The 27,801-nt window shown below is 39.4% G+C and overlaps 1 protein-coding gene across 1 annotated transcript in view; it reads right to left on the bottom strand.

The window, feature by feature from the left end:
• The window catches only part of LOC139709490 (integrin beta-1-like), a 46,259-nt gene extending 18,800 nt beyond the window's left edge, over window positions 1-27,459 (bottom strand). The window contains exons 1-9 of the mRNA XM_071621451.1: window positions 27,374-27,459; window positions 23,825-23,920; window positions 16,711-16,795; window positions 6,845-6,976; window positions 5,133-5,229; window positions 4,204-4,288; window positions 2,984-3,070; window positions 765-848; window positions 102-182 (exon numbers count right to left, since the gene is read on the bottom strand). Coding sequence (XP_071477552.1) covers window positions 102-182; window positions 765-848; window positions 2,984-3,070; window positions 4,204-4,288; window positions 5,133-5,229; window positions 6,845-6,976; window positions 16,711-16,732 — 588 coding nt within the window. The 5' untranslated portion in view covers window positions 16,733-16,795; window positions 23,825-23,920; window positions 27,374-27,459. The remainder of the gene's footprint in view (window positions 1-101; window positions 183-764; window positions 849-2,983; window positions 3,071-4,203; window positions 4,289-5,132; window positions 5,230-6,844; window positions 6,977-16,710; window positions 16,796-23,824; window positions 23,921-27,373) is intronic.
• Window positions 27,460-27,801: the final 342 nt, after the last annotated feature.

Below are 27,801 nucleotides of genomic sequence, written 5' to 3'. Positions count from 1 at the left end.
CGAACAGTACTAGATCTGAAGATGCTACCCTGGGTGATAAGACAATGTCGTCATTACATTTTGGTTATGATTGCATTGTAGTTGTCAGCGGAAAGGTTTACCTGACGTGTGCTCCATGTGTACAAGTTGGCAACAGGATCCATATGACACTGGCCATCATTGGGCTCAACGATACCACCAAGCTACACAGCATTCAGGAAAACAATTAAACGTAAAAACAAACATAAGATCAAGATTTCTCCCGAAGACATCAGCCTCACTTTACATCCATTCACATCGTTGACAAGTAAATATCATTCCATATTGCAGACACCATGCTCTCGAGAACGATCCATAGAGATAGCAGCTTTTAATGACAATAATTTATTGGTGATGAAGCAAAATATAGCAGCCGGCAATGATTTCAACGACGTTTACATCGGTCAAGTGAAATATTCAAATTCATGGACATTATTTCCCTTAAGGACCTAGTAGTGACCTTTTAAATTCACCTCTTCCTCTGGAAAGAAATATCATTCAATACCAGACTGAATACTGAGAATCCACTTTACACACATGAGTTTTGATTTCATTTCATTTCATTTCGTTTTATTTCATTTTCAACACATATTTCGGGTAAGCCACACACAAGTTATCTGTCTGGTAGTCAGGATTACCCATTTATATCAAAGAGGTATGCATGAGATTAAAGTATTTTTAGGGAATTACCAGTCCTACTGAGGAAAGAAACCTAAACAGATAGGATGTTGAGGTGAAACGCTTACCCTGCCGTCCCCGGCGAAGTGGAAGGAGGCATCGGTGGTGAAGATGACGAGATGCCGGGCCTTGGGCCGCCACCCGATGTCTTGCTGTGGGTGGGAGTAAAAATCATAGTGTATTCAAACTTTACTGCTGTTGTGCAATCTAGTTTTCGGGAATAACACTTAACAATAATAATAACGGATCATGTTATGAATGTTGGCTTGCTTTCTTTTTGTTTCTTTTTAACTGAGGAGTAGCCGTGCGCACATTCTACGCATGACGACACAAGTGTACCTTCTTCAAATGTCCAATCAACAGCACATTTTCTCTTCCAGTGATTGGCGAGAACTTCTCATGTCGTTAACGTCTCTACACGTTCTTTCTGTGAGCTGACATTACTCCTGCACATCTGAGCTGTTGCCAAGCCATAAGGCAAATCTTATGCTAAGTTTGTGGAGTCGTCTTGATAACGTTATTGAGGAAGCACTTCTTTCAATATGTATACACAGTGCTACAACTGTGAGGTGTAACACATTTTATACTGTACTGTGAATCTCTGAAGTTTAGGCAGCAGAAAAATTGAACTGACACTCCCATCTTTCTTATCGATGTTAAAGTGGATATTTCTTTTTTTTTCATATTTAGCTTATGCAATATATCAATAACCTGTAGACAAGGCTCTCCATTCTACACGCGGTATTTCGTCTACATGCCTATGTCAATTCAGGGTGAAACATAAATTATTCTTCTCACCTTGTGTTAACGTACTGCTATTCTGGTAATAACTTATAATTTAATCAGCACTTGACGACAGAATCGTGATGTAGCACACTCAACAGGCAAGAACAGGGCTTTGCATCGTGTGTGTGTGTGTGTGTGTGTGTGTGTGCGTGTGTGTATGTGTGTGTGTGTCTGTCTGTCTGTGTGCTTGTGTGTGAAAGATAGAGGGAGCAGGAAGGTCTCGAATAATATCTTGGCAATACATGGTATTGAATAACGCGGCGAAACAAGCTCTCATAAATAGTATTCATCATTTTGATTTCGCATATGGACCGATGCTGTCTTTGGCGAAAGGAGCAAATAATCTCTCTCATAGGGGAAAAAAAAAGAGAAATACATTTCACCATGGCAACCTCAATTTGGGGAGAATTGGACGACGACAAGAGATAGCGTTTGCTGAAAATCCATATTCAATATCCTCACATGATCACAGCTGAGCACGCCTAGCGGGGGTCGAGGGAAACGGTTTACAGAGAGCCAACAGATATGATGCTCCGACAACAAATTCAGCTATTTCTGCGCGCGATAGTGTACCAGTACGAGAGAAAACAGCCGTCTAGCCACGTGGGCTTACAAAACAACCTTAGAGCTGTTTATAATACACGTCTATGCACACAACCATGGTAAAACTCGCATGCAGACAGTTCACCTGGGGGATTTTTTCCTACCGGTCACATTGTCTGACAAACATGTTTCGGTAGACCTGACGTATTTGTCGCCATGGCAACGACGAAATGGTGGTTGTTGGTGTTTTTGATAGATCTTCTAACAACCCTCTATCTCGAATATCCAAGTATAGCATTTCAAGAGCTGAGGAAGCGGCGTGTATGTGGAAAATGTGGAGCGAGCCGCTGGCTGCCATGTGTGGTAATGAAATCGGAATAATTCAATAGAAAGGAAAAAAATGCATAAAAATTATTTTCGTCGGCACTCACTTTTTGCATCTCTGTTTTCTCTTCAGCGCGCTCACAGTTGTTTGGAAAGATAATTGTCATATGAACAATCTACACAGGAGGGGGGGGGGGGGGCAGCAAGGGCAGCTGCACCCCCATTCGAGATTTCTATGTAATACTGTTTAATGACGCAAATACTGTACGATTTCAGAAAGGGATTGATTATAGATAGGACACAAGATTATCTTATTATAGTCAAAACAAAATGATTATATTGAAGATGGAAACGCGGTGTCGTGAAAATTCAAAGCATGAGGGACAAGGTACCCTTGGTCCCCCATCAACACACACACACACACACACACACACACACACACACACACACACACACACACACACACACACACACACACACACACACACACACACAGGGAAAACATACTGCGACCTTGTTTAGAAATTTCAGGAGGGAGTATGAATAGGATGAGGAGGAGGAGGAGGAGGAGGAGAAGAAGAAGAAGGAGGAGGAGGAGGAGGAGGAGAACGTGTAATAGGTAACGCCAACTCACCTGACACACAGCGATCTGCATGAGAGCGTCGAAGCCTCCCTCGGGGGTGTCCCGGTTCCCCGATACGATGGTGTCATTCAACTTGGACTGGGAGGAAAAGGGGTGAGAGATAATAATAATAACAACAGTGATGATAATAATAATAATATCAATAATGATAATAATAATAACAACAATCATAATGAATAATAATAATAATAATAATAATAATAACATAATATAATAATAATAATAATAATAATAATAATAATAATAATAATAATAACAATAATAATAATAATAATAATAATGATAATAATAATGATGATAATAATAATAATAATAATAATAATAATAACAATGATAATAATTATAACAATACTAATAATAATGGTAATAATAATAATAATAATAATAATAATAATAATAATAATATCAATAATGATAATAATAATGATAATAATTATAACAATGATAATAATAATGGTAATAATAATAATAATAATAACAATGATAATAATTATAACAATACTAATAATAATGGTAATAATAATAATAATAATAATAATGGTAATAATAATAATAATAATAACACATTTATTAAGTGCTTAATACGGATGTCTCTAAGCGCACAGTTTACCGGAAAATCCAGTACCGGTAACAAGAGATTAATGGTACACACAACGATGGCGAGTGAGAGATAGGAGAGAGAGCTGAGATGGAGAGGGAAAGGGGAGAGAGAAACGAAATGAAGGTGAAAGAGAAAACAGGAGAAACATTTAAAGAAGAGGGAGGAGAACAGAAATTAGGAGCAGAAGCAGATGAAGGAGGAGGAAAAGAAGACTCGGAAAAAGAGGAAACAACAAAACACCGAAGAAGGAGAGAGATATGAGACAGAGTAAGAGGAAAAGTATACGCGTAATAAGAATTATAATAAAAATAAAAGGAAATTCGGAATCGATGATTAAGGAGAATAAAAGAAGAGGACGCGTGACTGACATTACATATTTATTTATATTGTTAAATGAAAGAAAGATAGGGTGAAGGTTCAGGTGTGAGTTTCTTAAATTTGTCTCCCTCTACAAATTAAATTTGTTAAGATCGCAACTGCTGATCTGTAAATTAACAAACATGTCGGATTATCATTGTTGTTATCATTATCATCGTTACTATCAACTTGCTTACTACCATAACTAGCTCTAAAAGCTGTAACGGAAGAACAAAACGGAACGTGAAATTACCGCGAAGAGAGTGGGGTCCCCGTTGAGAGGCAAGACGTTGTGAAAGCCATGAGGTTTGGCACAACCGGAGCACGGTGATAACAACCTGTAAGGAAAAAAGAAGTCGAGGAAATTATGATTTCAGATCTTTCGAAATATTATGCCTCAAAGGTCATCAGCCTACGTTAGTTGCACGTAACAGTAACGACGACAATTCAATGAGTCAACTCATCTCGTCCATCCATGATCAGACTTGCACACAAGTTTGTATTGTGTGTGTGTGTTTGTTTGTTTGTTTGTTTGTTTGTTTGTTTGTTTGTTTTGCTTTTTTTGGGGGGTGGTTCTGCTGGTATCAGACTTCAATATGACAGACTGACATAGATTGGCGGACGTGAACCATTATAATGTTATAAAAAGATAATGTGAACTTACTCAATCCATACTGTACTTTAATTCTTATTTCATGTATTTGCTGACACGTAAGCCTGACTTCTGCTCAAGTAAGAAAATATAACGATACTCTTCCTTTTTAGTTGACATTACTGTTGTCATTGTCATCTGCTGAACCGTGTCAGAAAGAGCCCAATAAGATGAAAGACTCAACTTGATGACACAACGAGGAGAATGGATGTCTTACATTATCGCCCGTGTCAGTTTAGACACGGAAGAAGTATCATCCCCAAAGAGAACGACCCGACAAACAAACTCTTAAGGATTAGGATTTTCGTTATTTCAAAGTTCCAAGGTTTGTCCTCTGTATGTCATAAAAGCTCTCGCATTGGAAATCAGTGAAAATGCAGGTTCATGGAGAGCCGAAAGTGGAGCTGATTGAAAGCTAGGAAAGCTACGACTTGATGTCAGAAAAAAAAATAGCACATCATCGTCAACAACAACAACAACAATGGGATATCGTCAACAACAACAACAATGGGATCAAGTCAAGAACTTACTTAGCTGGAAGTGTGTTGACGTATGGAAGAACAGTCTTATCGACGAAGGACCCGAAGCCAAGCCGGTAGTCTCGGGTGATTCCTCCAAGAGCCTCCGCTGCAAGGACGGCAGAACAAAATCATGTAAGTGATGTTGAGTGTAATAATCAAATGGTCATTATTTTGTTTTAGTCGGCGCGTTTGGAGTTATTAACATAATTTTTTTTTTATTCGGAAGCGGCACTTTTGTCTTGGAAAAGTGCATGGAGTCCTTCTCCCCCTCCCCCCAAGTTAGAAATAATTTGCAATTCTCGACCAAAACAGATTAAACTTTCAGAATTGTATCAAGTCGCCTCACTTGAACTTGTACCCGCCCCCTCCATGTGTTGATTTCTCACTGTGATAGCCAAACAACACTAAATCCTACTACCATGGCCACAGCTAATCAGCGTTCAGAATTTCATTACGTCGATGTGATACTAGTACTAGTAATCCAATTCCTGTTTTTCACACTGTTACTACCATGACTATAAGGCTTCATGAACACCTTACTGCCGATGGACGTATCGTGATAGATGTGATGCGAACCCGTGACGTCATCATCCAGCTGGCATTGGGACGAGATACAAGAGATTGGGACCACTGTTAGACTTTAATACACAATCACTTAAACAAGCACATCTGATGAAAATAATCATCGCGAATGAAGGCCAGCCGAGCCGGCTGTTAGCCCATATTTGGACGCGTGATATTTCCATGTCTCTATTATGTTGTTTTTGGTGTTTCTTGATTTCTTTTTCCCCGGGGTCTAGAGCCTAAAAAGCAGATATTTCAGTCGAATCGGATGTGGAGAGGAGATTCAATCCGGCTATGATAACCTTGGTCTACCTGCTGAGTTTCATTCTCATTTCTCGGATGGTGGTCTTCAAGTGAGGAAGTCCATTCCGCGATTCAAAACCAAACAACCAAATCTGATGCCTTTTTGAGGCTTCGATTTTCCATATAATGCTGATATAACAAGATTCTGAATGACACCCGGAAATACTGTGTCATTAATGTTTTATCTGTTTTTATTTTGACTTTATCAGAGAGAGAGAGAGAGAGAGGGGGGGGGGACAGGGAGTTATCCATCCTATCTCTGTGCGTCTGTGCCATTTCCTTTCAATGGCAGAATGTTTTTTCGGTATTTTAGACCACTTCGGAAAACATTGAACCGGAAGTAGATCATTAACAGCTTGCTACATGGAAAACAGTGACTTGGATCACGAACACTACGAGTAAAATACTAGTGACGCAAGGAGAAAGACAGCAGGAAGAATAAAGAACAGGAAAGGGAAAATGGAAATGTGACGGGAATGAAAAAAAGAAGGATGAAGAAAGCGAAGAGAAGTATAGGCAGCACCAGATTTTGATAATAACGCAGAAATAGTTGGAGGAGGAAATGAAAGAGAATGATGAGAGAAGAAAATGGGCAAAAAGAGGGCACTGCAATGAAGAACAGAAAGAAGAATCGACGGAGAGGAAGAAAAGGGAGGAGAAAAAACAGAAGACGAAGAAGATGAGAAGGAGGAGAAGGGGGAGGAAGAAGAAGACAGGTCGAGCAGGAGAATGAAGAAGTGGAATGAAAGAGAAGGAGAAGGAGAAGGAGGAGGAGAAGAGGAGGAGGAGACAAAGAATAAGAAATTTGCATCAATGTCCGTGACATGTGCTCACACGGCGCCATCTATACCTACCCAGGATGCTGCCGAGTTCTTTGAGTTTACCCAGATCGTCGCTCATGGAATGGCTGAGATCCATAGTGTAGTAGAGGTCCACCGGGTAGTCCTCGGCCTGACGAACGTACAGCTTGATGGTCGTCTTCTCCGCTGTCCAAGCAAAAGAGGAAAATTTATACGATTCATCAGTTTCTACACACGTCAAAGAAAGAAGACCAGAGTTACATGAGCTAAATGACCGTCGTTCTTTTCTTAAGCAAGTCCGCCAAAATGTTGACTTAATTCGCCAAAGTTTTGACATGATTCACCTAGATACGGCACAGACCATCAAAAGTATGGCATAATTCAAACAATCTGTAATGGTAAGGACAGCAATACTTTATTGTCTTGCCACTCCCAGTGGCACGTTGACTTCTCATAGCATCTTGTACAATCTTGTAAAAACCAATATAGCACTATGTGTTGTTTGAAGGTTTGCATGGTGAAGTAAATGAGGAAGAAAGATTTGCGGTGACACCATGTGTATGTAGTCCTTAATCGGATCGCTGTTTGGCAGAAGAGCCTAGAAAGAGGAGAAACGAAGAGGGAAGCGACATATGGGGGTTGTGAGGAGGGCAGAAAGTGAAGATAGTCTAGTGGGATTTCTGAAAAAGGGCTCTCTAAAATGGTGTTAGAGGCATTTTTTAGTAAAAGTTGGGAACCGGTCTCTTTTACCTAATTTGAGTACGCTGAATCCGAAAAATCCGGTTCCCAAGCGAAATTCACCGATCTTGACCATCTAATTTGCATAAACAAAATGGATGCCCAGCCACAGAAATTGTCAGATTCGGACACGCATTTTCTAGAAATTCTTTGCAAACGAGCTGGAAAAAAAAAGTGATTTGATATTTTGTACATAGAATAGAAGTAGCAATTTGAGGGATAAACTTTTCTCAGAGGGTAAATAGTATATTCTATTCATAATCATGCAAATTAGTATTGAAATATGCAGATAAATATATATTTACACCGGAAGAGTAATCATTACAATTTTTTGAGAGGCAAGTTAAACACTAAATCTGTAGACTTTAAGGTTTCGAGGGTAACGAAAACTCCGGTTCCCAAGCGAAATTCACTGATTTTGACAATCTAATTTGCATAAACAAAATGGCTGCCCAGTCACAGAAATTGTGAGTTTCAGACACGCATTTTCTAGATTTTTCTTTTTCGGTAAACGAGCTGGAAAAAAGTGATTTGAAATCTATGTACATAGAATGGAATAAGCAACTTGACGGATAAACGTTTCGCAGGTGGCAAATAGTATATCTCTTTCATGATTATGTAACACTGAACTGAAATATGTAGATCATATATTAACACTGGAAGATTTTATATATTTTTTTTTCTTCAGAGGGAAGTTAAAAACACTAGATATAATAGACTTTAAGGTTCTATGGGTTACATAAAACCAGGATCCCTTCTCAGTGGTATCAAAATAAATGCAAATATTGGTATGCAAATTATATGTAGGTTTTATGAGTTTTATGTGCATGCATTTCATTCAATAACCTATATAACCTGGTAAAATATTATTTTTTCAAATCCTCTAAAAAGGTCCTTTTGGATTTTTTTAAAAGAATTCAAGTTCTTGACAAAAATTGATTGCGCTTGGGCAAAAAACAAACAAACAAAAACAAACAACAAAATAAAGAAATGGTCTTTTTCAAGCGAATAAACTTTAACATCTAATTTGCATAATACATACAAAATAGCTGCATTATTGCCATAAAATTGTTAATTCCATGAAAAAATATTTGTAGTACATCGATATTCGCAAAACGAATTGATGAAAACTCTCTCTACGCGGATCATGACTCAACTTTTTAAGGGGGAGGGGGGGGGGGAATGCCATCGATCAATGCCATATTATGCAACATCCATTATTGTATTGTTCCAATATGCAAATCTGTAGCATTAGCACGGAAATTCTATTTCCCAGTTAACCAGAGCATTTATATAGCAAACATTCGTCTATAGGTTGAAATGGGATAGGTGGTTTTATTCTATTTTCTCTTGAAGCGTTTTACTTTTCTTGAAAGTCGACAAACAATACCTTTAATGTCACAACAAACGTTACCGATGCCCCAATGAATAAACAAGATTATGTTGTAAGTTCGTTAGATGAAAATTATCTATCTATCAATCTATCTTTATATATATATATATATATATATTTAAGACTGGAGAAGGATCCACTGGAAAGTTAAGCTTGTAGAATAGCACTGGCAAAGGATCAAGAAGTTTAAGATCGCGATCTCCAAGATCTCAAAAGGCGCGGCTAAATTGGCAAATTATCGAAAAGTTTCAGATCGCAATCTTTAAGATCTTGAAGTTTTTCAAGTGCGTGTGACTACAAACTTTCCGCGAAACTTCCCACTACACCTAGGGATATTTCATTTTATAATGCTGTAATGCTATAATGCTATAATGCCAAACTTCTCGATCTCTTGCCAGTGTGATCGTGAAGACCGTGAAGACTTCGCGATCTTAAACTTTGCGATCTTTTGCCACTCTGACAGCGCCTTATCATGATAAACTTAAGTAACGATGTTAGAATAGCAGTAAGGGAGAAGAAATGAAAAAAAAAGACGTGTGGCACACATCTACCTATATTTGATTCTTCTACATCTGTTATAAGAAGGTAACTTAGTCAACTTCCAAGACAGTTTGAACTCTGAAATTGCCTCGGCCAATGCAATCTGCGAAATAAGGGGTTTACCCCTGCCTGTTCTTTTTTATTTTTGTTTTCAATATACGTGGATAACATGACGCCAGTGATAACCACCAAGTATGATGCATTTCAATTTATTCATAACTGGACGATGCCACGCTCCCTTGTCTGTCTGACTTATGATTATATCTCACCAGGTGTGATTCAGATCATAGAAATGACACTCTCAGCTAACAGGCCTCTAGCTTTAAGGGCCAGTGGATTGTAAGAACTAAAGAATAATGAATACTCATTAGAAACCATGCTAATACATACAGAAGATTACACTTCATATCAGACGTAAATGGTCGCCATTTTGCCTCTCATTATGCTTTATCAAGTATAGTTTTTTAATATCCACGTTTCATTTGAATTTCTGCCCAAGAATTAGGATATGGATCTTTTCATGGAGGACCTGTGTTTTCCACCACCTTGCAAACATAAAGTTACTTTTGTTCCCTTGAGAGATAACATCCATCCAATAGCGACCTTAAAGAGGCCTTCTTCCGTATAGATACTGTAGTTGTGCTTTTTCTGCCAGACTGATACTGACAGTAGCACTCTTATTAAAGCAAGTGATCAATGACTCACAATCGTCAAGGATGCTGCTTGTACGAGAAGAAAACTAAAGGGTTCCAAGAACATGGTTGTTATCAGTCGTCTTTACAAGAATAAACTTATATTCCATTCAAAAGATGCATCACACAAGCTCGTTTGGCACAATGTATGTTGCGTCATTTTACCGACAAAAGTATACTGAACGCTCGCGGAAGCAGTTCAACGACAATACTCCTGTATCAAAAAAAGATTATAAAAAGAAGAAAATCCTGCTCACTGTGCCAGACCTGATCTTTCTTCACCAGTAGACAATGGGTGGGAACGTTTTGATCTGGTCTACAGCCTGTACAACTGATGTATCTAGCTCCAACCCTGCAAAGTTGCCTTTTTTTTTCTTTTAAGCCAAAATATAAAGGTGTTGATGACTAGAATTACAAAGTTCATCCTTCGTTTCTGTTTCCGACACTGTCCGAGATACCAGGATTTTTCTTACAATTTTTTTTTTGCTTGAGCCTGCAGAGTGGGTGAGGAGATAGATAATCCCCCCCCCCGATTATGACGAGATTTATGAAAGTTGCCACTTGATTTTAAATTCAACAGATTGAAAATAATTATAAACCAATCTATCCAATGAAAACGACAAAGTATAGGGAAGGATAAAGTGACCTTTCACTAATCCATAGAGTAGTGTATAGTGATGTGATTGCCCAATAACTTTGATGGCAAAACCTTGTTTTGGTGGTAAATATGCATAGAAAATGGGTGAATATTTGCATAACTTATTATGCAAATGAGATAATAGACGTGTGTTGTTTAGTATACTTGCAGTTAATTTTTGCATCTCTTAATCACACCAGGAATCATTAACAGGTCTTGATGTTAAAGCTGTTATGAAACATATCCATATATTGCGGCAGTGCGTTGTAAACTCTCGAAACCTGCCTGGTCTACGGCCTCTTGAATATCAATTTGCAAACATATTTCCTTTTAGTGTCATTCAGTTCTCCTTTATTGATTGATTCCAGTACTTGATTTACTTCGGACTCTGACGACATCATAATGTGCGACTTGTTTTAGCCTGATAACTTAACCTGATAACTTTTGATGTTTTACGGAATATATCCATAGAAATGGCCAACTATTTGTATAATTTATAAGCAAATTAGATTATTAGGGTATTTCTATAATAGCTGTTTTTTTTTTCCTGTATCTCCTTATCACAAAAGAATCATCAGCTTAGGTCTTGATATTATAACTATAATGATTCAGATTCATATATCGCGGCAATATGTTGTAGAATCTGAAAGCCTGTTGTAGTGTAGCCTCTTGCATACCAATTTGCATACGTTATTGCAAATATTGTTATTCATTTTTTTTATTCTGAATTGGTTGATTCCAGTACTTGATTTTCCTCGGGCTCAGATGTCACCATGTACACTTTGTTTGACCGATAGCATATCTATTTTTTCACTACGCCAAGGTAGATTTTGATAGCAAAACTTTGTTTTAGGGGAAAATATGTTGAGAAAATGGGAAAATATTTGCATAATTTATTATGCAAATGAGATGCATGTTTTATTCTAATACTTAAAGTTGGTTCTTGTATCTCTTTATCACACTGGGAATCGTGAACCGGTCTTGATACAATGATAACTATCATCAGAATCATGATTCAGATCCATATAACGCGTTGTAGAATCTAATCCTGCCAGTTATGTATCCTCGTGTGTACCAATTTGCATAGATATTTGCATAAGTGAGATTCAATTCTTTTGAATTGATTGAATTCTTTTGAATTGATTAATTTTTATTCGACTCTGGTGACACTAAGTACCTTTTGTTTGCCCGATAACTTGTTAAAGCGATTAAAAACAGAAGTGAACACGTAGGTATATTATACATGTGCATATATATGCGGTAATGCATTGCTGTATCAGCGGCAACTCCTAATTTGCATATTTCACTTCTTAATTTGCATATATAAGTGAAAGTCATGAGCAACTGATGACCTAGCTATTGTCTTTGCACCTTAATTTCTGAAATTATTACTATTTCCTCATGTCTAGGGAGATTTTATGAAAATTAGATCATCGAAACACCTTAAAAAGCAATGAATTGGCGGCCATTTTGTTTATGCAAATTAGATGCTCTTAGACTCTAAATTCCGCTTGGGAACCGGAATTTTTGGATTCAGCGTACTTGAATTATACAAAATAGACCGGTTCCCAACTTTTACTAAAAAATGCCTCTAACAGTCATATTTTCCCCAAATCCCACTAGACTAAAGAGTGGGAGACAGTAATGGGCTAGAGGTTGAAGTTGCACTAGTGGAGACGGTAGAGAAAGGAACACAGAGAGTGGTAAGGAAGAATAGTGTGAGAATCAAGTAGGATGTTCGGACATCGTTAGAAGGGGAAAGATGAAATAGAAGGGAAGAGGAAGAGGAAGGAGTTGAATGTTGGAGAATCATGGAGATAGGAGAGAGCAGTAAAGATTCATCAAACCAAGAGAAGAAAAACGAAGTCGGCGAACAGTGTGACTATGGAATGCGGAATCAATGGAGAAAGGACGAATAATCCCTCGAAGGAAGGGTAAGTAGAGGAGAGATGAGAATATGTTGATAGAAGGGAGATAGAGAGAGAGAGAGAGAGAGGCGGGGGGGGGGGGACAAAGAAAAGAAGTAGAAAAGAACAAATTGAATTTTTTTTTTCTCCCTCTCAGCAGCATTTCATTCTAGGATCCATACTAGCTCCCTCTGATTTACGTATTGAATTTCAATTTGTTCTTTTCTACTTCTTTTCTTTGTCCCCCCCCCCCGCCTCTCTCTCTCTCTCTCTCTCTCTCTCTCTCTCTCTCCCTTCTATCAACATATTCTCATCTCTCCTCTACTTACCCTTCCTTCGAGGGATTATTCGTCCTTTCTCCATTGATTCCGCATTCCATAGTCACACTGTTCGCCGACTTCGTTTTTCTTCTCTTGGTTTGATGAATCTTTACTGCTCTCTCCTATCTCCATGATTCTCCAACATTCAACTCCTTCCTCTTCCTCTTCCCTTCTATTTCATCTTTCCCCTTCTAACGATGTCCGAACATCCTACTTGATTCTCACACTATTCTTCCTTACCACTCTCTGTGTTCCTTTCTCTACCGTCTCCACTAGTGCAACTTCAACCTCTAGCCCATTACTGTCTCCCACTCTTCACTTTCTGCCCTCCTCACAACCCCCATATGTCGCTTCCCTCTTCGTTTCTCCTCTTTCTAGGCTCTTCTGCCAAACAGCGATCCGATTAAGGACTACATACACATGGTGTCACCGCAAATCTTTCTTCCTCAATATAGCACTACTTTCATATTTCTATACCTATATTCTTGTGATACGCCAGAACACTCAAGTTCATGAAGTTAAGATCATCCAGTTTATGATCGAAACCTCCCACAACACTGTTTTAATTGGCACCTTGGTGCATATCCAGTTTCTTTCTGACTTGGTATATCACCTACGTCGTTGTGGTATTTTCAACTTTTTCCGGAAAACAAGCACATACAAATGAGGAAACAAAAGCTTGGATTTCAAGAATAAAAAAAAAGACAGGAACAGCACAAATACACACGAACTATCCCATACATGGCAGTCTAAACAAAGCCGCGCATGCGAGTATCATTGTCCCTTACAAAGTTAAAGGGATGGTACAGTATTGGTGGAGATGAGAATTGGGCTTTTAACTTTCTGCGAGATGCCAAGAAAACACTTATGAAATAGTACAGAGCATAACATTTTAAGAGGAATCCAAAGTTTATTAAATGAAAATTGGGTTTGGAATAACTGAAACATCCAAAAACAATGTAAAACAAAGCGATCGTAAGAAAGTGTGGGTCCCACACTTTGTTAGAATCGCTCTGTTTTGGATATCTCAGCCATTTCAAAACAAATTTTCATAAAATAAACGTTGAATTACTCATGGAATTACATGCTCTTTCATATTTGATATAAGGTTTCTCATTATCTCAACAAAAAATATTAGAAACCTGAAATTAGGTCTCAACCAAAACTATACGATCCCTTTAAGAAAAGAAAGGTGAAACCAAAACCGAAAGAAACCAAACAAAGTGAAAGAAAAACAAACAAAGATCCGGGGTTACTGTTGGTATCCCATAATAATTTTCTGAATGAAACTGCACCAACACTTCCTTATTTCCAGCAACCGGTGGGGGAATCAACTTTTCCTTACAGTGCGCAAAAGCGTTTTTGTTTTGGGCACACTATTGGTATATATTATCTCTTTTGTTTTACTCTCTCCCAGCGTACCTCTGCCTTCTGGAATAGGGTAGCTCAAAGAGTAATGGTTTTATACTTTAACCCTTTCCGCTATAGATATTGCTATGTCCAATAAAGTCCATACATGATACGCTTGGTTCCAGTAAGCAATGAGTAGGCCTAAAATTGCTTTGTAGGTACTACTCTACGTATCAATTTTGTTCTCGACGTTTCTTTGCCATTGGTTTTATTTACAAATTTCCTTATACTTTTGACTAGTCGCGAGTGAATTTGAGAATTTTGGGAGGATGTACAAGAAAATCAAACGTCTTGATCACTGCCGAAAGAGCGCTCTTTCAATCGTCTTGCTAGAGGTCTTGCCTTCATCTCATCGCCCTAATCACCCCGACTGGAGGCCAGAAGAGTTAAGGGACCTACACGCTCTGCTTTCGCCTCGCTCCACTGCTATAGCAAGGTTTCCGGTAATCCGAATAGGGGTGGGGAAGGAGGGGGAGGGGGGAAGGAGGGGACCCTGGGACATCGAAGGAACGTCGAATCCCGGATCGCTGGGTCGTGACAGATCCGCGCAACCATACCTACAGTGGGCGCGATTTCCAATCGATTTGAACGTTACCATGGAGATCTTGTGTGGCAGTTGATAAGGAGCGAGTATTCAACCAATATTCAAGCACCATGTTCATTCTATTCTGCACGCAGTTTGCCATACTAGAAACACCTATTCAGTCTGATAGCAAGCACGCGGCTTTCCTTGCCTCTATCTCCCCTCCCCCTCGCACACAAAAGTGATTACTAAATTGGTCGTAAATCAACATTTTACACCCATCATAGTAGCCTGTAGTCATTTGTCTCAGCGCAGACCGAGAACTTTACACGACCCAATGCTCATAACGTCTGCCATAACTCAGGATTTAACTCAGCCAGACACGAAGGCTACAAAAGATAGATGAGATAATCTAAAATTTATAAAGCGCAAACACAATGATTCCGATGCGCTGCGAAGGGCTTCTGATGCGCTTGAAGTAATACAATTTCCCCTCCTTGCTTTGCCAAAAAGATATGTGTCTCGACCTTTACATAGAATAGAAATGTTCAAGGATGTTGACTTTCTTACTTCTAAGGGTTAGTTGTGTCACAAGGGGCTGCACGTAGGCATGCAAAATGTCTGATCTAACGTTATTCACTCAAGAAAAAAACAAATGCATTGCAGCTGCAATTTTAAAGTGAGCATTAAACAAACAGTCATGAAGCAATAATTTTCACCCCACAGGATTACAGTAAATCAAAGATCTCATTTTGATTCCACTTCGCCATTATTACTCCATGAATGCCATACGTATATAGATGTATGCATGCTCATGTAATCATGATATTTTGTGCTGATAACTTCGTGGTGATAATTAGCGGAAACAGCGTGTTGTAAACTACGGTAAGTGTTGCAATCATACCCCGCCCACTGATTTACACAAGAGAACCACTATCCCATCAAGTGTCCAGCAGCTGCGGCTGAATAGCGCCCTCATGAAGAATTGCGCACTTTGATCTCCGGGACGGTAGAAGTTCATATCCTATGATCCTACAAATACCCGCTCAATTGCCCCTATTTAGACGTGTGTATTAATGAATATCACATAATATTCTCACTCATTTGTTTCACACGTTTCATGAAATGCATTTATCACATAATATCGTCACGTGCTTTGTATGTACATCAGGGTACCAAAGCAACGTATTTTCGTCTCATTTTGTTCTAAAAACGATACATCGAGAATGGTAAAACATTTAACAAACTCAATATCTAAGACAGTTGCGTTTTTATCTGTATTTCTTTTTTAAATCTCTATCCATCCGTTTACTGGTATCTTTCACCCTATGGGGTCTAGGGCAATTACCCCCTGGGCAATTACCCCGTACCCTTCCCCTGGCCCTAATCCTAATCCTAAACCTAATCATAGCCCTAACACAAAGACCTAACCCTAAACCTAACCCTAACCCTAATGTTTACTCTAACCTTACCACTAATCAGTATTTAGCCGGGGGGTAATTGCCCTCTGGGGGTAATTGCCCGGATACGCCCCTGTGTGAAATCAAATTTTGTTTTACTTGAATAATCTCTCGCGGCTTCAGAAATCATTTAATTCCAAAATATTATTGCTTCAGTGGTGAACAGTAACTGCGGCACATGATGGAGACAACAGACAAGGACATCGCGTTCAAATGCATTCGGCAAGCCAGCGAAAAAAAAAAAATCATGTCATTCGCTATTCAAAATTATTCTAGCGGTCTGTATCGACCGCGACTTACTTGGTCTGACTTTGATTCTCATCTCTTGAGGCTTGACCTGGACGATCTCATTCAGCGGCGCTCCGGTGTTACTCAACGGGAGATCCTGTGGGAAGATACAGTGAGAGGAGAACGATTAGAATCAGTGTTATGGCTTGTGCTGTCCAGAGACGTAATGCATTCGTAATAGGGAGATTTGGATTTTCGCTGACGCGGAAAAAACAAAGTGGAAAAAACACAAAAAAATACCTGTTTTGAGCATGCGCAAAATTGCTTGTCAAAATTGATCTTTTCAATAGCTCCCGTCGTCTTAGTTTTCACTACGCGTTGTGGGCTATTTCTACGTCCGCTCAATTCACGACGTAGAGAGCTAATTGATGCATTGATCAAATTTATGGGGCTCCGTGTTGATTTTTTATATGTTGCGTTCTCGCGGCGTAATCTAAAGCTACTTTTCAGCACGACGCAGGGAAGAGGAGAACAGTCAACGCAATCGTCTCAAGCGTCCGCGTTGCAAATCTAAAGCTCTCTAATGAGGAGACGACGACTTCGGCAAAAGGGTTAGCTTCTCGAAGAACACCGCCATTTTGTCGAAAAGATGCCCTTTTTCCACTCACGCATGCACAACCCTCAAGCGACAATTTGAATAACACACGGTCGCACACTGAGACACATACACACATACAGATGGTGTGTGCCAAATGATAGGATATCTTTTGTGCGTGTGTCGAAATTGCACAAAGCATTCATCTACGCATTTCTTTTTTACTGTTGAATCAACGGAACATCTCTTCCGCAAATTTCAACAGAAAGGTAATTCGTATGTACCTTAATACCCACGGGAAGGCAAAAAAAAAAAAAAAGAGGCAGGGATCGTATAAAAGAATAGGTGAGGGTCGGAATGAAGAAGGAGCGGATATGTGGGCAGGCGCTACATATCAGTTACTGTTAGCTTTCGCGGAAAGTCGAATTGGATAAAACATTAACAGCACTGACGTATTATTCGCACGACTAACAGCCAGCAATCATGTGGATTGAGTTAGAAGAGAGAGTTATCAGATTTGAGAGGGGTGGTTAGCATCTGAAGAAAATTGATTCAATCAAAGACGGAATATCATATCTTCATCTGGTGCGATACTACCATAAGAAGTGACATAAACTGATGTACGAAGAGTGATGATTATGTTAAGATGGAGAACGGAGAAAAAGAAAATGAGAAAACTGAGAGAGGGATCAAAATTGTAGAGGAAGGAAAGAGAAAGAGGGAGAGATAAATAGGTAGGTAGATAGATAGATAGATAGACAGATAGATAGATAGATAGATAGATAGATAGATAGATAGATAGATAGACTGATCGATAGATAGATAGATCGATAGATCGATCGATCGATAGATAGATAGATAGATAGATCGAACGAGTGAGTGTGAAGAAACAAAGAGAGGGGGAAAAAGGGAAAGAGCAGTAGAGAAAGAGGAGGAGAAGGAGGGAGATAGAGGGGGTGGGGTAGATATTGCCACACTGACATCGAACAAATGACGATAATTTTCTTGGAAAGCCAAAAGACAAGTGCTTAGTAGCAATACGAAAGATACGAATCTACGAACAACGTCGGATACACAAACAAGGCCGCTACCGCGCTAGTATTCCATATAGTCGGAGCAAACACAGCATATGGAATCGGGCATTTCGTGATCAACACAATGCACGGCACACAGGGATGAATGCATCCGAGGATGTAGTTGTCATAGTAACGGGAGACTGCATCTTGTAGCTGATTGCACAGACTTTTTTTTTTTTTAAGGGAGAGACGGCGGGAAATGGTTGGACAAAGGAAAGCGTACACTCGATGCTACGGTTGAGAATGACGTACACGGCAAACATGCAACAAATTGCTATTCTGATGCGAATTTCATGACGGTGAAATTGGCGGGAATGCACTAGGATCGTTCGCGGCGTCGCAATACAAGAATCAGGCATTGTTCTTTTGTTTGACACGGCATGATTCATAATATACGTCATCGCAAAGATGCGCTGCAAGATAAAGACTAACATTATTGCTCAATGTCAGTTTAAGGGACAGAAAATATTGCAATTCATTCTGCCTTGTACAATGCTCTTGTTTGATGCTAAGGGATTGTTTAGATTAAGAAAAATGACAGTGATTACATATTGCGAACGTAGATCCGCAAATGCCGCCTCAGTTTAATGGGCTGATTACCGGGCTGATTAGCGCAATTGTCTGGGCGCATTGAGAATATTGCATCCTTAAATTCTGCCCTGAAACACGAAACACCAAAAATAGATAGAAAATCAGATTTGCTTCATTTTGTGATAATGAGCAGGAGGAGGAATCCTCTATCTCCTCCTTCCCCTCTCCCGATTCTCTTCTTGTCTCCTTAATTTATAATGCACGCGAACAGGTGCACAGAGAATATGCACATACGATGTACGGAAGAGATGTGCGTTCGTAACACCGCAATCGAAAACAATAACAAGACCAATCCCAACATCCGCACGTGGTACACATCCTGTGGGTATGTCTTGAACGCGATGAAAGATTATCACATAAGCAGCCCCCTTTTATCCACCGCAACTGTGTGTGTGCTGAGAGGAATAACAAAACCTTAAGCCAACACGTGCAAGGAAGCTTGGCCTTTTCGCTTCCTCCCTTTTTGTCTCCATTTTGTTTTTGTATTATTCTTTCGATCGAGCTCGCATCACATTTTTAAAGCATTCCCCTGCGTCATAGCAATCCCCTCACCCCTCCAGTGTCCCCCATTTGCCAATCGGATCCCCCCTCCGCAACACGCCGCTGTCCAAACAGCCCGCAACCACCCCGCACATCGTCGCCATCACTTATAACCGGGTGAGATCTTGCTCAACTATCGTCAGCTGTAACAGGTCGTTCTGTTATCCCCGTGCTGCGAAAACATATCGTTGACGTTGGCCCGTGATGGCGGAATTTCGTCGCAATGTTTGTTTTCCATTCCCCACCCCGCTCTAAAAATGGCATGATTGACCTTTTCTACACTTTACACTCTCTGTTTTGCAATGTGTATGGCTTTTACGTAAGATGAGGAAAAACCGTAGCGTGTTTAATTCCCACATTATTAGCATCCATTGTAACAAAATTACATCTGCGCTCAATACAATTACAGGGATTATGATTATGGAGTATTGATCACGAAAGGTGTTAGTGTTGTACTGTAGCAGTACAGTAGTAGTAGTAGTAGTAGTAGTAGTAGTAGTAGTAGTAGTAGTAGTAGTAGTAGTAGGATATAGTAATATACATACGTTGTGGCATCAGCAGTAGAAGTAAAAATAGTAGGCCTAGTAGTAGCAGTAGTAACAGTATAGTAGTAGTAGTGGCATCAGCAGTAGAAGTAGAAGTAATAGGCCTTGCAGTAACAGTAGTAGTAGGATATAGTACTATTGTGGCATCAGCAGTAGAAGTAAAAATAGTATGCCTAGTAGTAGTAGTAGTAGTAGTAGTAGTGGCATCAGCAGTAGAAGTAGTAGGCCTTGCAGTAGCAGTAATAGTAATGGTAGTAGTATAACAATAATATAAAAACAAGGAGGTACAAGGCAAGGCTCGTCTAGTAAGCCTATCTCCTTGGTATAAGCAGTAACTGGTGCATTATGACCAGGAGATATTATAGCAGTGTAAACAACATCTCGTTATTTCTTTACTTCTCAGATTTCATCTCGTATATATCTTCGATTTCATCAGCACGCGCGCTCTTTATTTCACGACGGACACTGTTCACACCTCGAGGATTTATTCGCATTAGCAGTGGGCTGGCTATGCCTTCGTTTTGTTGCATATACATGTATATCCGAGCATATCCGAGTGTTCTTACAGTCTCAAGAAGGACTCGCAAGCTCTGTGCTCAGGAAGCGCTCGTTCGGGACTGCATCTTTATCTTCTTCCCTCACACCTGCGTCTCTTTCGCAAGGGTTTGACGCTCGAGCTGCGTGGATTAATCCATCACCGACGGAGGTATATTTTTGCCGTGCCAAACCGAGGTGCCAATATCAGCGTCCATCTATCAGCCGTAAGAGGCGGGACAAAAAAAAAAAACTCTGGTTGTCGTCGCCATCACTGGGTCTTCGAGGGTTTGTCACCTGCAGTTATCTCCCCTTTGCGTTACTGTTGCTGTTTGGTTTTTTCCTCTATTCCGTTCTCGCACTTTTTATCTCCTTTTCTATCTATCTATCTATCTATCTATCTCTGTTTATGTATTTTTCTCCTCTCTTTCATTCACACAAACACACACACGAACACATACAGATATACTCGTTTATCTATCTATCTGTGTATCTATATCTATCTGTATATATTATATATATGTGTGTATAGAGAGAGATGAGAGAGAGAGAGAGAGAGAGAGAGAGAGAGAGAGAGACATACGACAGATGGAAAGTGAAAGGAAGGAAGGGAAAAAGAGAAATTCAATTTCGCTAAAAACATAGTGCCACTTGAGTGTAAGCTTACTAACGCTTTCGATGTGTTAAGCGTCCAACAACAATCACTTCAAAAACAGGTGTGACTCCCTTGCCCATTCATTGGGTTACTTCGGTCAAGTGCTACTTTGGTGGACGCATGAATGTGCTTCAGCATAATATTTTGCGCACGCTCTCGATCACTCGATTTATCAACAAAGTTTTGCCTCTTCGTACGTGATGCCCACGTGTCCTCCTGCTGTCGAAATTCCCTATAAATTGGAAATCAATCTATAAGATCGTGATGAGGGACCAATCCAAAATTGCAATGGGAAAAAAGATTGACTTCTAAATCTACTAGATTGAGATTTTCCACTCTTATTTGGGATTTCTCTCTCATCTCAATCTAAAGAATTATTATTTTAGGGAGTGCCTGCAAGTCTGTCCTGTTTTCAGTGAGGAAAGCTAAGCAGCCAAGGGATGGAATATACTTTCTCAAACTCGTGTAACGTTATACAAGTTAACAAGACCAAGACCTTAAAGGGACGGCATAGTTTTGGTTGAGACCTGGTTTCAGATTTCTAACTTTTTGTGTGTGTGAGATTATGGGAAACATGACAGAGCATGTAATTTCAAAGAAATTCAATGTTTATTTGAAGAAAATTGTCTTGAGATGGCTGAGATATCCAAAACAAGCGATATAAGGTGGGACCTACCTTTTGTTAGTATATCTTTGTTTCACTTCATTTTATGGATATCTCAGCCATTTCAAAACCGCTTTTTATCAAATAAACTTTGAATGACTCTTAGAATGGTATGCTCTGTAATATTTCATAAGTGGTTTCTCAGTATCTTGCTAAAAGTTAAATGCTCATTCCTCATCCACACCAATACTATCACAATCCCTTTACGTCATAAACATTCATATAAATTATCTACTTTCTGGTATCAGTACCCGGCACTATGTAAATGCTCTGAAAAATTTCATCCAGAGCGTACTACTACTACTACTACTACTGTAAGTATAGTTGTGGTCGATTGCAAGAATTCCAAGCAGACAAATGTTTTTACGGGAATGTCGCAATGTACTTTATTAGGGATCGCAATCAGACACACCTTCCTCTCTCTCTCTCTCTCTCTTCTTTCCCTATCCTTCGTTCCGTCTGGTAACAATGTGTGTAATTCCTTCTATTCTGTCACTCTTTCTGTTGTACTCCTCGTACACTCTGTTACCTTGGTACTCATTCGGTGTTACATTCCGTGAAAACTGGAATTTCAAAAGCAAACACAACAACTGCAATTATTGCATATGAATTATGCTATGCAAAATATTAACACATAAGTGAAACACTGTACATGCCTACAACACTGCTTCGTTTACAGATACTGAGATACGTGTAGACTTATGCCTATAACTTTCTCACTGTGTGCAATACTGATGCAATGTGATATTCCTTTGATTAGCCAGTACTCAAACATTCACTTGTGTGTAACTAATCATTCTCTTAACCTTCAGAAGCAGAAGCCTTGGCAGGAGCTATTCATGCAAGCAACAATTACATTCTCCGTGCTATTAATCATTAAGAATGCCTCTTCATATTCATACAGGTATAACACATCATACACAGAACCTAGTAGAAATTCTACTAGCTACTTTACCCTTTAGTGTAGCCCTGGGCCTACAGTACAAATACTTCGATCCATCAATACAATTACTCTTTGCATGTAACTATTGTTAAGTATCTGAAGATTTCACACAAAAAGTCTCCAAACAACATATCACTAATCACAGTATGCAATCAGTTACAATCAACCAGGCAGCCTTATGCACTGTAAAACAACTTCGGTACTCAGTTCTAGCAATGCATCTGTATGCTACATATACACAATAGTTACTGAGCAACTGTCATTTGACCCTATTCAGAGTGCATGCAATGGCAACTTGAATCGTGCAACTTTCACAGACAGTAGAAATGTAGTGACTTTCTGGAGAAATGTGTGTTCAAGTTCAACAATACTGATCTCATTTTCTGCATACACGTAGTACATCACAAAATAACACAGTAAACTCTTAGTAACAAACCTCTTTGCCTCCTTCACAGGTTCTTCAACTCAAAGGCATTAAAAATGCAAGAAACTGATGAAGTTTTCTTCCACAAAGTAACTTAGGTGTGAAGATACAACAGCCATCATCTTCATCTGGCCTCTTTGTGTGTCCTTGTATGTGTCCAAGACAATGAAGGTGTAACATTAATGTGCAGCACATGATGTATACACAAATTTTATATACACATACATACATACTACAAAGTGTAGCTCATCATTACTTGTTGTGTGCATTCAAGGTCATCTCAATGTCATTGCTAGTCTTTGTTTCCAGACTGAAGTTGTGATTAATGAACTATTCCAATGAACACTCATTACAACTACTACTACTGCTACTACTACTACTACTACTACTAATAATAATAATAATAATACTAATACTAATACTACTTCTACTTCTACTACTACTACTACTACTACTTCTATAATGATGATGATAAGGATGATAATGAAAATTAAAATAAAAATAAGAATAATAATCATCATCATCATAGTCATCATCATCATCATCATCATGCATTATTGTCATAATGATAACAACATCGATAGAAAAACAATGATAGCAACAATAACTATAACGTTACCCGTGGAGTTTCTTTAACGGTTTCTGGGTTTGTTATATTTGTGCATCCTCCACTTTGTAACTGTTGAAGTGTATCACATTGGCGACCAGTGAAGACCTGCAATAAGTAAAATAAAACAGAGAGAAGAGATAATTTGGGTTACCATGGTTACATAAACACGTGCCTATTGATGTATTTTAAGTAATAGTGTGGCTTCCATGCCCTTTGTCAGTGCCCATTTACCGCTGATTCCTGTAAACAATGTAAAATTTCTTCAAATTGAATCAGACTACGAACAGCGTAATCTTGACGATTATGTCGCACTGTTATGTTGGTAGAAAGCAAATTGCCATCATGGTATTTGTTTGCTTACTTGTTTGTTCATTGTTGTTGTTGTTGGTTTTTTTTTTTTTTTTTGGTGAACAATGAATCATCGATATCAATGCCAGCATCAATACAAACATTAATTATAATACCTATAGTATACAAATGATGCACAGGATAGAGTGCGTTAGTGGAGGGTTTCACAATTGTAAATACCCTCGAGTGCGCTGCATCTCCACTAACGCCACGAAATAATCCTGTGCATCATTTGTTTTATAAAATGGGTCGAAAACTAACAGCATTTTTCACGTACCTTTGTGGGTCAATACCAGTCAGCTACATGTAGCACTCGCTCGAGAGAGTCGAGTCAAGCACGTCGCACTCGGAAATCCCGCACATGTAAGTACTGTACGTATAAGAGTATGATGGGGGTTGGGTTTCCGGACACTTGAGTTCGCGCATGAAAACTTACCTATTTTACATAGAATATGCACCCTTTACCTCAAAGACTTCATATAGACTCCTCATATACTAGACAACATACTCTGAAAACGGCGTGAGAATTAACCTGCTAAATCGTTGGATTTCCCCTTCAAAGTGACTCCATGTACGCGTCCGGTCCCACAACGCTTGGTCATACTGTATACGTACGCCACATAATAGCCGGGTTCACACGTACACCAATTAGCGGGATACAAATCTCGAGATTTGCATCGCGATCGTCATCCCGAGTTTTTTGCTCGTGTGGACAGAAAACCCCCAAAAATTAGCGGGATGAGCATCGCGATGCTAATCCCAAGAAATCTTGCGCTGGTTCGTCAATTAGCGGGATAATTGGCCCCGCGCTGGTACGTGTGAACGGTCGGGATTAGAATCTCGAGTTTTTATATCCCATCATGCAATGCACACATCATAACAGCGAGGCCTCTGCGAAGATGTCCTTCACCTCTTTGGAGCCGCTCGCAAAAAAAACTTGGGATGTGCATCGCGATCGTCATCCCGCTATTTTGTACGTGTGAACCCGGCTAATAGCCGGGTTCACACGTACACCAATTAGCGGGATACAAATCTTGAGATTTGCATTGCGATCGTCATCCCGAGTTTTTTGCACGTGTGGACAGAAAAAACCCGAAAATTAGCGGGATAATCATCGCGATGCTAATCCCAAGAAATCTTGCGCTGGTTCGTCAATTAGCGGGCCCCGCGCTGGTACGTGTGAACGGTCGGGATTAGAATCTCGAGTTTTTACATCCCATCATGTAATGCGCACATCACAACAGCGAGGCCTCTGCGAAGAGGTCCTTCACCTCTTTGGAGTACAACAACAACAGCGCGCGAACCACACCACTGACGCGTAAAAGACAATGGACAAAGGTAAGTGCGCGCAGGCAGTGATAGAGAAGGGCGCTGTGTGACCCAGTTTGCAGGCTTTGCTGTTATCTCTATCGGCAGTTAGCGGAATAATTTGGTACGTGTGGACGCTCGCAAAAAAACTCGAGATGTGGATCGCGATCGTCATCCCGCTATTTTGTACACTCGGAAATCCCGCACATATATAAGTACTGTACGTATAAGAGTATCGTTAATACGTACGCCACACATGTTATGCACACAAGAAAGGCCGGCCGGCAGCCCGAACTAGAAGTTGTTTACAGGATTGACAGCGCGTATAGTAGCGCGCGACGCACTTGTAACAACTGATTGAGTGCGCACTGGTACTGCAGTGCAATGGTACTAAAGTAATCTAAGCCCACGTGACTCATTTCAGCGCTTCCTATTGGCTACACATGTATGTTCTTGAACCCATTTTATAATAAATAGTAAATAGGCATTATAATCATAATTACACACAAAAAATTACCCAAGTCACTTGACTCATTTTAGGTCAAATCTACTGAGTCATTGCTGTTGTGACACACCTTTTAAGTTCTTCTGAGTAAAAAGACTCGTTTTCCCGAATCTAACGAGTAAAATGACGCACACCGAATTACAATAATGAGCCACGAAATCGATGACTCATATTGCATCATCTCTATTTGACTCAGTAACTGTTATAAATGAGTCAACCGACTCATTTTATGTGACATGTGAGTCCAGTTATAATCGATTATAATCGATCATGTAATAACTTCAAGCAAAAGAATTAACTATTTTTCAGAAAATGTTTTCTGAAATTTCTGATTTTGTCGCGGATGGTAAATTGCATAATTTTTAAATATTTATAATTTCATATAATTTATGAAATATTCAGCTCTGTTATCAGAACAGAAGTCTTGAATAAATTGATAGAAAATATATTTCAAAACAGTAACCACATACATAAATACAATTTTACGACATGGGTATATATTAGAAGCATTGTCTCGTGATGTGTAGTTAGGTGTTAGGATTAAGTTAAGAGTAGGTTAGGAATAGCTAGTTACGAGTAGGATTATAGGCTACCACAAGATATAGCATCTGATTCCTATACTCCGTCTACGGTCGTGCTGCATGCGTAGGTCAGCGACTGGATCAGTATGCTGAACAAGAGACGTTTCAATCATTTTGCGTTTCGATTCTCGCACAGTGAGTCGCTTGACTCAGCATACTGAGTCACTTGACTCATTTAGTGACTTTACTGAGTAAAAAGACTCAATATTTGGCAAAAGTGTGTCACCACACGGACAAACTGAAGACTCACGCAAATGAGTCATTTGACTCAGCTGTTTGACTCAGCTGTTTCACTACTGGGCCAAGTGACTCAGTAAGCGTGAGTAAAAAGACTCAATATTTGGCAAAAGTGTGTCACCTCACGGACAAACTGAAGACTCACGCAAATGAGTCATTTGACTCAGATTTTTTTTTGTGTGTGTGTGTGTACTATCAACACCAAAATCAATAATCTGAGAACATGAATTATTGACTTCAATAGTCGTGAGAAGTTTATGTCAACCAGCAATCTCGGAACAATCCCTGGCAGCAGTTGTCATATCAGTCGCCACAATATCCATTACGAATGATTAGCCCAGTGAAATTCCCACCAAAAATAAGAAAACTAAATCTAACAAAATCTAGAATTTCCATGCTGGGAGAAAGTGAAAGCTGTTGTGTGACCTATTCCGCAATCAAACCGGTACAAGGCTGATAACTGTAGCTATATCCATTCCGGAAGAAGAAGTGGGAAAAGTACCAGAAATATACAGAAAGCACTAGAGTACAATATTACAGAGAGAAAAAAAAATATCAGACCAAAAAATATTTACTTACGTCTGTCGTACACCAAGCACAGTTTGGGTTAACTGAAATACAAGCCCCACAGTCTTGAGCTCCTTGACATATGGAACTGAGCTCTTCTGCCGCTGGGAAGGGAAAGGAACATCAAAAAGGAGAATTAAAAGACATACTGAAGTATAAATTGTTAATATTAAACATGATGTCATTACAATTCAAATCTCTAACCCCTAAGGAACTACTGCACTGGCTGATTACACGGCTGGTGAATACACTATCACGTAATGTTCCACGGAAGTACCAGTCCACATCACCTTTGATAATTATCTTGATATAAATTAGCAACATTATACCTCAGCCATCGCTGGGATAAACATGGCGACGTGATAACGGGATATATCATACAAAAAATTTATGTATGCAGCAAGTACAGGTACCTATATTATTTGCTAACATGTGCACAA

The sequence above is a fragment of the Diadema antillarum genome, unplaced genomic scaffold (genome assembly GCF_040938485.1).
Source record: "Diadema antillarum isolate AM-2024a unplaced genomic scaffold, OU_Dant_1.0 seq00001438_RagTag, whole genome shotgun sequence".
Taxonomy (NCBI): Eukaryota; Metazoa; Echinodermata; class Echinoidea; order Diadematoida; family Diadematidae; genus Diadema; species Diadema antillarum.
Note: the sequence above shows the minus strand (reverse complement) of the source record. Positions and strands in the feature narration are given on the sequence as shown.